At 38.2% G+C, this 14670-nt stretch overlaps 2 protein-coding genes across 2 annotated transcripts; both read right to left on the bottom strand.

Moving 5' to 3' along the window:
* Nucleotides 1-20: 20 nt before the first annotated feature.
* Nucleotides 21-6006, bottom strand: prkar2ab (protein kinase, cAMP-dependent, regulatory, type II, alpha, B). The gene is made up of 10 exons (XM_034139640.1): nt 5752-6006; nt 4637-4670; nt 4406-4545; nt 4045-4151; nt 2442-2595; nt 2248-2349; nt 2061-2135; nt 1911-1976; nt 1555-1693; nt 21-558 (listed from the first exon to the last, which is right to left on the bottom strand). The coding sequence occupies exons 1-10, from the start codon at nt 5995-5997 to the stop codon at nt 434-436; spliced, it is 1188 nt and encodes a 395-aa protein (XP_033995531.1). The 5' UTR covers nt 5998-6006; the 3' UTR covers nt 21-433.
* A 680-nt stretch (nt 6007-6686) lies between these two features.
* slc25a20 (solute carrier family 25 member 20) lies at nt 6687-13965 on the bottom strand. The gene is made up of 10 exons (XM_034139614.1): nt 13851-13965; nt 13644-13756; nt 10978-11070; nt 10752-10879; nt 10566-10656; nt 10065-10182; nt 9375-9447; nt 9182-9291; nt 7987-8111; nt 6687-7411 (listed from the first exon to the last, which is right to left on the bottom strand). The coding sequence occupies exons 2-10, from the start codon at nt 13749-13751 to the stop codon at nt 7349-7351; spliced, it is 909 nt and encodes a 302-aa protein (XP_033995505.1). The 5' UTR covers nt 13752-13756; nt 13851-13965; the 3' UTR covers nt 6687-7348.
* Between the last annotated feature and the right edge of the window lie 705 nt (nt 13966-14670).

Below are 14670 nucleotides of genomic sequence, written 5' to 3'. Positions count from 1 at the left end.
TTTTATTTAAAAACTAGGTTACAAATGTCATCCAATACAACAAAGGTTTGAGTAAACAGCAGAAGGGGTTGTGAATAGTTTGCTAATTTCAATTGTAAAATGCACTTTTTATTGTCTTTAAATGAATTGGGGATCGACGAGCACAATAACGGCAAATTAACATGAATTCTGTGTAGGTGGACGATTCTCACATTTTTTATTTTGCATATAATTTTGATACTAAAGTGGTAATAAAAGTGTGCCTCAATTTCATATAAATTGTTTACAAATGAAAAATGTATTTAATGTTATGGATCGGTAGCTTATCTTAGAAAACCTTGACCTTTAGACGGATTTTCACATTTAAGTGTGTGTCGGACAATGTTAAAGGAGTACTGTACATTTACCCCAAGCAGGAGTTCACTAAGTTCTTATACACTACTTTATGATTGTCTTAGTGTTTCAAATCTACACGTGACCCCAAAAGTGCCACACGCTGTTCTTCATACTGGGAGATGTTCCTCTTCATGATGTCCATGCAGGGTCCCAGCAAACGCTCAAAAGCCTGGATGTCAATTACTGAAAGAAATAGAAAGTCAATTAAATGAATGTCATCATATTGCAGGCTCCTTGTCTTACACATGGATACATGTAGTTTAAAAAAAGTAGTGAGCCTGTCTAAAAGGAGTTGGATTCAACACATTTCTTCATGAATAACTTTCGCTTTAAAGAAATGTTTGTTTGCAGTCGAGTGCCATTTTTCTTTACGATGAAGACTGCCATTATTGGAGTCCATTACAAGCTCAGCAGATGGGGTGTGTCTCAATTAAATAACTTGATCAATATGATGTCAAACTAGAGGTTAAAAGGAATACAAATTGTATAATTAGAAGACATTTAAATCAAGAGGCTCAGTGGATATAATAGATTTAATAACAGTAGGGATGCAGATACATTGTATTGATATGTTCAGTGTCTTCCACAGCAAACTACAGCTTCAGTCTTTGCCTACTGCTTAATGGAAAGGGACTCAGAGCTGAACTCCAGTGGGGTGAGATATAGATGTCAGGTCTGTTGGCCCAACATAACTCTGGTTTATAAATGAGTGACTGCGTTCACTTTTGTCTCTACACAGTTCTCCCACTTTTTCAAAGACTTTGCCGGCCCTCAAAGTCATGCACATATCGTGGCATAGTTTGAGACATTTTTCAATGTTAACACATATACATATAATAAAACACCAGCAGGCTTTAAAGAAGCTCATATTGAACAATTCGGAGAGCAAGTCTTAAATGTGAGAGCACTCCACAACTGTGCTGCTGTGTTACAGTAAAAGCACAGCAAACCATATTTTGTGTAGATAGAGCATATAAACAGACATATTTACAAGTTGAAAAGCGAAGTAAGAAAACTTACATTTCTTTGATGGTCAAAATTCAATGAACTTTGCCTATTCATGACCATTTCTAAACTTCATTTTGTTCATCAAATTCACAAACTTTCAAGGACTTGTGGAAACAATTCCCTAAAATGAATTACTCCCTACACAAAGAAGGATAAACACTCGGGTCTTACCTAAACATTTGGTTTCTCCCACAGCGTAAACTGACGCTGCGCGGGGTTTGTTGGTGACCAGTGCCAACTCCCCAAAGTACTGTCCTTTAGAGCAGCGCGCCACCTCCACCTCTGTGTTATCCTGCTGGCCCGCCTTTGTCTGTAACACAAACAGCAGCCTGTGAGTCAATCAGTACATTAACATCACAGAAAAAAAATATTCAGGTTGCCAGGGTTATGATTAACCATATTATAATATATAATATTCCATATTAAGTTAAGTTAATATTACTAAGTTAATGGCAAAAACCAGCAATCAAATTCATAGATAAAAGAGGCTGATTATTCAGAACAACACATTTATTGTTCAGACTCACTTTGCTTTTTATCATTATCTTCACCTCTCCTGATTCCACAATGTAGAAACAGTCGGCCTCGTCCCCCTGCAGGAAGAAAACGGCACATTTAGTATTCAGTCCAACACAAAGACCAACAAAGATAGAGCGACAAATGTCCTAACACTTTACCTGCATTAATACGCACTCTCCATCTTTGAACACTCGCACTCCCAAAACATCCACAATCTGCATCCTCTCAGAGAGCTTGTGGAGGTAAAATAAATCACGATGTCACAACAAATGAATCGCTGACCAACCTGAATCACAAGGTAATGATGATTTTGCTTGTAAAGAGTTTGTGTTTTTTTTTACAAACCTCAAGAGACTTGAGAAGAGGAACGCACTCGATGAAGGCCTCGTACACCCTCCTCTTCTTCGCATTATTTCTAAGAATCAGCCTATGAAATGTGGCTCGATCCTGAAATTGCACACAAAAAGATATAGTGTTGTGTGTTTCATTTTAGCGTTTGTTTTGATTGTAGGCTACATTTGAATTGTTTTTGGACTCACCAGGCCCCACAGGGCTCCTTCCTGAGTTGCAGTGATGGTGGCAGCTCGCGGCGTGTTGTACATGAGAGCCAGCTCACCAAAACTGCCCTTATTGTCATACTTTCCAACACAAATGCTCACTCCGTCCTTCTGCACGAAAATATCATACACACCCCTGGAGGGGATAAGACACACAGAAGTCAGTAGAAGTCATTATAAGGATGCCTCAGGGCTCAGTCTTGGGGCCATTACTATTTATATTAACAATATATGTGAAGTATCAAAAACTATTAAAACCATTCTTTTTGCAAACGACACAAGTCTACTCTGCTGTGGGGACAATTTAGAACAGCTATTGGTCACAATGGAAAAGGAACTGAGCAGGATGAAGATCTGGTCTGACCAAAATAAATTAACATTGAACGCAAGCAAAACCAAACTCATAATATTTGGGAATCGATCGACCAATACAGAGAAGAAACTCACTATAAATGGCGTCCAACTAAAAAGAGTATCGGAAATAAAATTCCTTGGAGTAATCATAGACAATAAATTAAGTTGGAAACCACATATAAGCTATATCAAAGCCAAAATATCCAAATCAATAGCAATTCTGAATAAAGCCAAATACCTAAGTAATCAAGCTTCCTTGTTTATGCTGTACCGCTCCTTCATACTTCCATACATGATGTATTGTGTGGAAGTTTGGGGGAACACATATAAAACAAATACACATCCTATCTTCATCCTGCAAAAAAGAGCCATACGAGTTATACATAAAACTACGTACAGAGAACCAACAAATACATTATTTATCAAACTAAAAACACTAAAACTACAAGACCTGGTTGACTATAAAACTATTCAAATTATGTTCAAAGCCGCAAATCAACAATTACCTCATAATATCCAGGGACTTTTCACACGGAGAGAAAGCATGCACATGTTGAGAGGAAACTGCATTTTCAAAAAACCACCCGTACGAACAAATGCCAAACTTCATTGCATCTCATCAAAAGGTGTTAGTCTGTGGAATAACTGTACTGATGCACTGAAATGTTGTACAAGTCTATTTAAACTGAAAGTATTATTTAGGAGCCAAATCATTAATGGTTATGAACAGGACCTGTAAAATCCCATTTGTTATTTCTTGTAATTGTAAAAGTAATTTCTTTCTGATTGTTTTGTAAAAAAATAAAAAAAATAATAATACTAATAATTAACAAGACAAACATATCGCTGATGACGATGACCTAATATTTTATTTATAAGGAAAATGTATGCTAGAGGGGGTAGGACCAGAACAGTTTTTTTTAAGCTTCTTCTTGCCCCTGTTGAACATGACAGAGACTATTTGAGAATTATTATTATTTATTTTTGTTTTTTTCTGTTGTTTTTTTTGTATTATTATTTTTTTGTACTTTGTTATAATTATGAGTGAAAAAAACAAGAAAGAAAATAATATATATATATATTATTATTATTATTGTTGTATGTTTTCTTTCTGACATGTTAGATAAATAAATTGACAAAAAAAGAATTGACTAAAAAAAAAAAAAAATGACAAATGACAAAATGCCACCTAGTTTAACATTGTAAAGACACTTTGAAATCTGTTGCTCACTTCTCTATGACATAGAAGTTGTCTCCATCGTCTCCTTGGTCTATGATGTGATCCTGAGGTTTGACCAACACCTCGAACATGCCGTCCAAAACCTCAGAGAACTGCTCCTGCAGGACATCAACCAGGAATGTGTATGTATTAATGAGGAGAAGGAGAAAGAGGAGGAGGAGGAGAGGGAGAAGATGCACATACTCAGGTGATACAAAACTGGGAAAGTAGAAGCTTCAAAAATTAAATGGGGTCTCACTCTTTGTGCTCTCACAGTAACATTAGGTGTGTGTGTGTGTGTGTGTGTGTCTGTATAAAACCTGAATTTAATTAAAAAACTAAACACAAACCAGCCATCATCACAGTGTTGTACCTGCTCCAGGGTTTTGAACAGTAAGATGTCTCTGCAGGCGTCCTGGAGTCTGTGCCGCTGCTCGTCTGTTTTGGGATGCACGACCCGAGGCTCTGCATCATCGTCCTCATCGTCATCAGGGTTGTACGCTTCTGCACAGACTGCAGCAGGACCAACAAACAAAAACACTGTCAATCATAACCCTGGCAACCTGATTTAATATTCGTCACAAGTATTGTAACAGTTACTGACCTGAAACTCTGCGGTTGTATTTAGCCGTGGTGGACTCTGCCGAGAGGAAGACAGAGGCGGATGAATCACACTAGATTTGAGTGACCAAAATGTTACAAAATGTCATAGAATATTGAATTAAAATGTCATTGTTTAGCATGTGATACAAATGTCATGAAAAAGGCACAGAAAAGTAATTTAAAAGATAGTATAATAGTATGTCATTACATCATTTGTAAAAAGTAACAAAAAAACAGTCTTTAAAAAAGCATTGAAAAGCCATGGGACATCTATACAAAGTCATTAAAACGTTTCAAGAGAGTAACGTCATAGTTGAAGTGACCAGAGTGTACGGATCGATACCACATGAGTGAAAATGCCCTGAGCAGTCTGCTTTGATTCATGGCCCGCTGACCGTGTCACTCCACTATCACTAACAAATAATGACATAAAATGCTTGAGAAACAACCTTTAAAAATGTCATAGTATCATATGAACAAATCGTATTTATAAGTCATTGTATAGTATGTGGTAAAAAAGTAATTTATAAAGTCATAGTAAAGTTAATCATTAAAAAGTCATAAGAATGTCATGGTATAGTATAAAGCATCAGAGAGCTCCTCTGACGCGTGTGTGACGTGTGTTCTCGTGGGCACGTTTTAATTGTGTTATACATAGTGCATGTGTAGTAGGCTATTATCCTTCATGAACATATCTGTATAATTGAAATGTGTTTATATAGCAATCTTCTTTGTTTTATCTCGTATCATTTTGAATTCTCATCACTTTTTGCCTTGGCAGTTTTTAGCCACTGTTACAATATCCATGTACGGGATATTAGAGCTCCTTTTGGGATTACTTGAGGTAATGATTGTTATTTTGCATAATCATATCTGCTCGGTGTAGGGGGAGCAAACCTTTTTTAGCCAGTTTTTTTTTAACACATGTATGTAAGCCTTACTGTGAACTTGTAGGTCAAAACTTTGCATCAATGACACTTTTAAAAAAGATTGCACATTTCGTGTCATTTTGACAATATGAAGACTTTGAGGTTAAAAGACATCTACAAAATGACATTTCTTAGAGTAACATTTTCCATTTGAAAAACATGAAGTAGAAAATAAATACTTACTTACAGGCTCTTTCTCCTCCTCTTCATCCTCCTTTTTGGGCTTATTGGACTTTGTTTCAAAGGTCACTCCTTTCAGTGAAGATCTGTTGCTGCGTTTCTTGTTTTTTAGGTCATTTTTCTGACCCTCTAGAATTTGTGTAAAATGCTGCACGGCAAATTCCACCAAGTTTTCCGGCCTGCGTCGAAGCACCTCCATGGTGTAGCCCTGCAGCAGCTCCTTCAGGCCAGACGGTATCTCCGTGTTACTCATCGCACAGGGTCAAAGGTCACCCGCTGGACTCTGATAGTTCACAATCAACCCCAAAATATAAAATTCTCAGGTTAGAAAAATTAAATCTAAGCATCAGCTTGTCCCAGAGATTTGAGAGACATATTGGAGCATCATGCAGGGGCAGACTGACCCTCCTCTCGGCCCACTCTCTAACATTTCAGCAGCTTATTGATTTCTTTATTTAGCACGGCCTGTCGGAAAGTATTGACCAGGACATCAGATGTAATTAAAGGCTGTCCGATGGATTAGCACCCACAACGTGATGATTTGGCAAAGAAACAACAGAGAGAGCGAGAGAGGCCATTTTAACCGTTTACACTGGAAGCCAGGCTGGCGTTATAAAAGCTGCAGAAACAGACAACATGGCATAGATACGTTTATATAAAGTTCAAGTGGTTTCAAAAAATCACAATTGGAACATTAATTAATTAATTTCTGCATATAGAAAAAGCAAATACTTGTAATTATCATATTTTATTAGATCTCGCTATACTTATACTGTATATTTTAATAAACCTTTTTTTAAACTTATTTAATGTCTTTTATTTAGGCTATCATCACTCAGTTCATTATTATTGTTCTAATAAGCCAGGACAGTCAAGGCTTTCACTTTTTAACACAATAAATCCAATTTAAAAAGAGAATTCAGAAAAAATGCAAAAACAGGCTATTCTTCTAAATATGGATTCTGCTTTAATATTTGTACATGATGACATTCATAAACTGTTCAATCAATCTCAGTATGATTACTCTGATATTTCACATTAAAACAAACAGAAAGTGTAGCTAGCGTCGGTGTCGCTGAGTGGAGGCGGAGCTCACAGGAAGTGTTGTATTGCTGAGAGACTGAACACACACAGAACAACGCAGAGCACCTTTTCCCTGATATTCACACCTGCTCGCAGATAACGGTAAGGTAAGGCACGACATGCTCACTTCACTCCTTTTCTGATATAAAAAAGAACACCATTTAAAGAAAACAAGTAAAGCAAAAAGGAGTGAGAACAATCGGCTGTCTGTGTGTGTGTGTGTGTGTGTGTGTGTGTGTGTGTGTGTGTGTGTGTGTGTGTGTGTGTGTGTGTGTGTATATATATTGGTACCGAGCCAACATCTCTGCTCTGAATCCACCGCAGGTCTGAATGATCCAAGTGCCCTGCATAGCTTGAGGTTTCAAAGATAAAAAGCACATTATAGGAAATTGGAAAAATCTCTCTGTGATTCATTGAGTGTGTGTGTGTGTGTGTGTGTGTGTGTGTGTGTTGCTAATAACTACGTTGTGTTACGAGCACTCTTCTTCGGTTTCACAAATGAAGGCGATGCTGAGTCTTCATCACAGATCCGGTGCTATCCAGTTAAAGAACTTCATCGCCATCTCAAACCCTAAGAAACAAGCCTGAAAAAAATACACAAAGAAACACACACATTTTAGTTTGTTTATCATAGTGATGTAATAACATAGCCCTTAGATACATGTGACTAAATATGCAATAATTGTATTATTTTTCTCACTGCAAAGCTACAGTAAATCCAAAACATTGTGCCCTTAATTTCAGCTCACATCCTTAATAATTTTTTTTCATGAATCCATATCATGTAGAAACTTTACGTCTTAACTTGACCTGTAACTTTTAGCTTTATGAGGCGGTTCAAATGACAGCTTTTCCTTATTGATTCATCTTCCAGTTATTTAATTTGGTCTGAAAGATGTCAGATAGGAGAGGGATCATGCTTTCCTTTTTCTTGTTTTTGGTCTTAATCTTAAAACGTTGTCTTTGATTTGAGTGATAGGAGTCCATCTGATCTATTGCCTTTTCTTAGATCCTGCTGCCAATACAAGATTTATTCTCAATGGACGACTATTATTTGTTCTTTTACTCCTCAAACTGAACCCTGCTTTGTGTCATAACGCACTGTATAGCTCCTCTGACCCAATGTTACGGAAACCAAGGATAATTGAAGGGCACTCACAGCGTTTGCAGGGAAAGCTCTAAGCATGACTGCGTTGAAGCCTTTATACAGAGAGCCCACGCCCTCCTCTCTGATCAGCTCCCGCAGAACGTCCCGGAAACCATTGGGATATTTTCCATCAGGAGCTAAAGGAGAGACACATGTTTTAAACTTCGTAGAAGGAAAATTCATCTTCAGCAATACGAAAAAAGTGAAGACAGAAACACAGCTAGCAAAGATGTAAAAGCAGCCCTCGTTTGACTGCACTCATAGACACACCTCAACCTTTACTTTAACCTCAACAAATGATGGAATCTAAAAATAAACGGCCCTTAAATAATAAAAGGCATTTAATAATAATAATAAAGCTTTATTTATATAGCACTTTTCATTCAACACATGCAGCTCAAAGTGCTTTACAAAATGACACAAGTTAAAAACAAAACAAGAAATTCCCCTCAAATGCAGCAAAATGTAACATTTGCTCAGATAGACACCAGGAGGTCAAAGGTATAATAATACAAATAAAATAAATAATGGTTTCTCTCTGACAGATAAGACACAAGACAACGGAGTGGATGCAACAATATAAAATATAAAATATAATATAAAACCCCATAAAACAAAGTGAACATATAGGTACAACAGAAATAAAAAGATTAAAGACCTATAAAATAAATAAAACAATATAAAGGTAGGTAAATAATAAAGACTAAAAGAACATTTAAAGTGGGGGGTTGCTAATAAAAAGCTAATCTAAAACGATGTGTCTTTAGCTGTCGTTTAAACATTTAAAGGTAGGGTAGGTAAGTTTGAGAAACCGGCTCGAGATACACTTTTTGTTATATTCCATGGAATGCTCTTAACATCCCGATAGCAATGAATATCTTAAGTGCTTTGACAAAGAATCCATAAAGAAAATTCATCTGCCTGTCAGCCTTCCATCTGTGCACAAACTTATCTCGTGCCCTCATTGGTCATGTGCGCGTTCGTGTGTGTTGGAGGAGGGGCTCTGTAAGGAAGTGGCAGATTTTTTCCGGCTGTGTATTTTCAAATTCTAGCGCACTCGAGCTGGTTCCTCCAAAATTACCTACCCCACCTTTAACTACATCCTTGACTTCCCTTTTTCTAAAGTGAACCTGTTTGACTTGGAGCACAGTGCGTTACATCAAGTTGACTGCATCACAACTGAGAGCAGCGGCTGTTTTCTCCTCACCTGTTTGGTAACGTGACTTCAGAACGTCAGCTGGGATGGCGACGGCCCAGTTGAAGATGCCGGCCATGCCCCCGGCGAACAGCACACTGGGAATGCTGAGCTCGTTGTGGCTGCAGGGAGAACACACAGGGTTACATACTCAGAGGTCTTTTACACCATGTTGTTAATACTGCATTTAAGAACAAATATCCACCTTTTTCCCTCCGGTGTGAGGACGTTCTTCAACCACTCGTAGGACGTGAAGTACATCCCACTGGCTGGAACATCTACAAAACAGATAAAAGAGTGACTTTAGCGGGAATATTATGGACATAAGAAATCAAAGTGAATTGTTATTAATACAAAAACACATTATCATTAACATACACACCCGACAGGAGGGTAGACAAGACGTCATGAAAATGACCCTGAACGCTGACGTTGATTAATCACGGTTACAAAAGAGGGTAATTAGATTTCACGACAAAAAGCTGATGCTACGAGCCAGGTGCTGCGTCTTCAAAAGCACCTGAGAAAAATAGCAACGCTTCAAGTCCAGATCACAACAACGACAAAAACTGTACGTCTAATTCAAAATGTCTCAAGAAAGAGTAATGGCGGCCACAAGTGAACGCTGGATGACACTGAGAAGTGGAAAAATTAAACTCAATTTTTAACAATTAACATTGCACTGTTATAAAAATGTTTGACTCGTGTGTTAGACCAATTCAACACCAGCAAATGCATTGGATTTAAAATATCCAAACAGTATCTCAGTCTGTTTACACAAAAAACTCCACAGGGCATTTTTAAGTGACGTGTTCTCGTTGTTTTATCTAGCCGCGGTAAATGTCCAACTGACATCAAACTATGACTCCTAGGAAGTATCCGAGGAAAGCTTCACCTCTCATGAGAGTCAGAGCGGTGCCTCTGTAGATCCCTCTGATCCCAGACTGTTTGTAGAGCTGTTTCACACAGTCCATGGGTCCCGAATACTTCACCTCTCCTGTCGCTGCCTGGATCTGCACACGAGCGAGAAACATGTTTTTAAACTCACTGACATTTCATTTTTTAATAAAAAATCTACTATTAAGTTAACTGATTAGATCCTTGGTGTGTTTCATTATGCTAACGTATTCTTCCTCGCATCTTCTCTGAAATGGAAATGGAGGATTCAAATCAAATCCTCAGTCACACATATTTACATCCTTGTATTAGGAGCAGAGGGCAGTATCTTTACTAACGCTATGAATCAAAGAGTTCTCATTTAGCAGCTCCAGTCATCACGTCTCATTCTCACATTTCTCTCACACACACCTTCGCTGTTAGGAACTAAGACACGAGTCAAGGAAGCGAGAAGACACGTTAGCAAAATGAAAAGCACCGCCCTGTATTTCTGTCTGACCTGTAGGAGGCATTTGATTCGCTCTCCAGGAGCCATGATGGCCGTGGTGAACACACCAGATAACATCCCTGCCGCAAACAGCTGAGGATACCTTGAGAAGACAGGAAGCGTACATATTAACACTCTTAGAGAGTTTGAAACAGTTGAATGAAGAGTACCACAGTCTAAATCCAAGCCATCACCTACGTAAGGATATCATCGGGGGTTTTCTGTTGGAATTTCTTGCCCATTCCAAATCCAAGGAAACAGACAGCAAACATGGGTGTGACCCCGATGATCGGGGCTGCCATGCCTTTATAGAGTCCTTTGAAACCCTGGGATGGAAGAAGATGACAAGGTTACAGCATGACGGGGGAAATCCATTTAGCATGATATTCTTTATTTGATTAGTGAAGGCAGCAGGCATCCTCACCTCTTTGGCTAAGGTCTTTTTAAAGCAGTCGATGGTTCCAGCATAGATGAGCTTCTCTCCGGGTTTGGGTTTGGCTTGTGTCTGTAAACGCACCTGAAGGAGGAAGAGGATGCACTCTGTTTGTACGACTTCATACACAGAGACTTATCACGGTGGCAGCAGTTTGAACCTCACATTGTGTGTATCTTTGTGTGGTGAGCGCAACTATAGATCTTTAGGCTGAGTTTGAACTCCAACCACAAGCCTGTTTTAGATTTAGAGGAAAATGTTTGAGTTAATTCGCCTGGTGGCAAGAAGAATGACTCCTACTGTTGCTCGGTGTTTGCTTTATGTGTTAATAAGCAACTGTAACTACAATAGCAGCATCTCAATGCATATAGACACAGTAAACACAATAAGTGTTATGTTTCTTGGTTATAAAGTCTGCATTACAGTAAAGAGATGTCGTTTTCTGTATTTAACGGACTGTTCTAGCCGGTAAATAATTTGCCTTTAACAACTTAGTTATTATGTCAACATTACTGATGATCATTTGACAACATTTTCAATGTGTAAATAATCTGTGAAAGCATCAATGGCAGACCCGGCGCCAGAACAAATCTACAGAGAGGGCATATGATTTTCATGGGAGGGCACACAAAAACCACACAAACACACACACACACACACACACACACACACACACACACACACACACACACACACACACACACACACACACACACACACACACACACACACACACACACACACACACACACACACACACACACACACACACACACACACACACACACACACACACACACACACACACACACACACACACACACACACACACACACACACACACACACACACACACACACACACACACACACACACACACACACACACACACACACACACACACACACACACACACACACACACACACACACACACACACACACACACACACACACACACACACACACACACACACACACACACACCCTTTAATATTGAAGTTAAAAGCATCAATCTGGTGCACTCTCAACATCAATATGAAACAGAACTGTAAACAGATTTTCTTTTTCTTTATGGATATTTTACAAATCACTCCCCTTTTAAACTGTATTCTTGTCTTACTGTCTTTTATTTAATCGTTTATTTGAATAGGGACAATGCACATTAATGAACACTTTAGACAAATAATGCTTCAAGTGTAAACATGCCGGATTTTAGCTTTGAGCTCATTTCCATCCGTAGTCCCTGACATACAACATATAAGAACATGACATGTGTATACATAGCAAAAAATAAATACATGATATCCAAAAAGAGCAAGTGCAGCACACACAAGTATTTACCACATGGCAGTACACTATAGCAGCAACGACATATAAAGATTGCACGTCTGTTTGTTGCTCAACCATTCTTTGAGTTGACCTTTGAAGCTATTGAGAGTGGGACAATCCCATATCTCAGTTGGGAGGCTATTCCAGAATGAGCTGCCTTTAATGGAGAGGACATTTTGTCCAACAGTGGTCCGTCTACGGTGGACTTCACAGTCTCCTCTGGTTTCTGACCTAGTGCAGCGTCCAGTGTGCTTTCTGTGGATGAATTCCCCTAAGGGAGGGGGGGGCCAGTCCATGTAAACATTTATAAAAAAAACACATACTTTTAAAAGACTTAAAATGGTCAAAACTCAAGAAATTGTGTTTTTCAAGGATGGTACAGTGGTGGTATGAATATGGCTTTCTGTCAAACACCTTGATAGCTCTCTTGTACAGCTGTTCTATTGGTTTCAGGTTTGTGGCACAAGCAAACGACCAGTTTGTCAAACAGTATTCAATGTGGGATAGAATCATACAGTGGAGGTATGACATTTAAGAAAGGTCTAATTTGTTTAAAATGTTGCAAGTTGAATTTAATGGTATTGGATACTTTCTTAATATGTTTCTTAAAAGTCAAGTTTGAGTCCATTATGACTCGAAGATACTTGAAGTTGGGGACTAGTTCTATTTCTGCTCGGTTTAAAAACACATTGGATCCTTTGATTTTGTCATATTGTATTTCATAACTGTTTTTCATGCATTACTCTTATATTACTATTTGACATCACATACATCGTAGCATTAAAGTTCACAGTTTATTTATAATTTAAAAAAGAATGATAAAAAAAACGTGTTTATTGGGGGAGGGCAGGGATGTCAAATGGGAGGGCCTGGGCCTGGGCCTGGGCCTGGCCCTCCCACGGCGCCAGGTCTGGTCAACTATACAATATTGATACCAATGTATTTGGTAAAAAAATAGTTTGATATATGATTCTTTTTCATATTGCCCAAGCCTTAGTCCTTAGTTTCCTGCACCTTGTTGGCCGGTGTCATTAAGGTAATATTGGCCAACTGGCTGTTGGATAGGTATTAAGAGTATTGAACTAATTACTTTATATCTAATTGAATGACAACAGACTTCAACATACCTGACTGTATATATAACGTCCTGCATTCAGGTGAGGTACTTAAGCCGAGTCATGTTACAGTGAATGTGGGTCAAAGGTGCTCAGCTCTGCGCAACAACATATAATAATAATATTTGCATGAGTGCGATACATCCACCTGGTGCCCTCTGGAGGTTTATCCTAATGTAAAGCCAGTGTATTAGTGAGGGGCTTTAATCACCTTAATGGTGTCGAGAGGGTGTCCGGCTGCGACAAGGCAGACTCCTCCAAAGCCTCCAGCGAAGAAGTTCTTCAGAGGACTGATCGCCTGCTGCTTCTGTTTGGACATTTTGACTGAAAAACACAACAACATGAATGGAAGCGACACCGGAAATAGATGCAAACTCGCCTAGAAATTAGTTTTAAAATAGTAGGAATTATATCTTACCTGTGTGTTTGTGTCTCGGTGAGGTGTGTTGGTGAGCTGCTGTCACTCCTGCCTCTGGACCTTTCACCCACTTTCTCACCCGGACCGCTCTGAGTGCGACACCGCCGCACTCTGGTACGTCCCTGCGAAGCATCCGGGTGGAAACTTTCTTCTGAGGTTTAAAAAGTTTGAAGAAATAAGTGACAAGTAAAAGATGAGCAACAAAATCAATTAAAGAAAAAAACAATATAAAAAATATATATTTAATATGTATAAGTGTATTGGTGATTTTGGACAACATTGAATTGATATTCTCACAAAATTAAAATGATCACACTTTTTATTTGATTTATTATATCATAACAATTTACCCCTGACCCCCCATCCCTATCTATCCACCAACCAAGAAGACAGTAATACTTACACAGACCGAGCATCCTTATTTAGATCTTATGTCTTATTATCTCATGTCTTATATCTTAGATATTAACTTTTTCCACATTAAAATAGTTTGACCAAACATGAACGAAGAACATTTTAAGAAATACTAATAAAAGCAACAATGGCAGGCAAAAAAGTATTTAGTCATGCAAATGTCAAAAAAACCTCTGATCATGTGAATATTTGAAATATATGAATATATGAAAGGAGGTTTAAATGCTTGACTAAAAACTTGTCAAATACTTACTTAAAAAAAAAAAAGAATCCATATAATAACTATGGCAATATTACTGTATTACTTAATCCATTGTACAACCATTGGTATATATATAAAAGAAGGAGAGGAAAAAGAAGGTATGCGATTGTTTCATAATATACACCTACAATACTATTAATAATA

The sequence above is a fragment of the Trematomus bernacchii genome, unplaced genomic scaffold (genome assembly GCF_902827165.1).
Source record: "Trematomus bernacchii unplaced genomic scaffold, fTreBer1.1, whole genome shotgun sequence".
NCBI classification, from domain to species: domain Eukaryota; kingdom Metazoa; phylum Chordata; class Actinopteri; order Perciformes; family Nototheniidae; genus Trematomus; species Trematomus bernacchii.
This window is presented reverse-complemented; position numbering and strand designations above follow the sequence as displayed.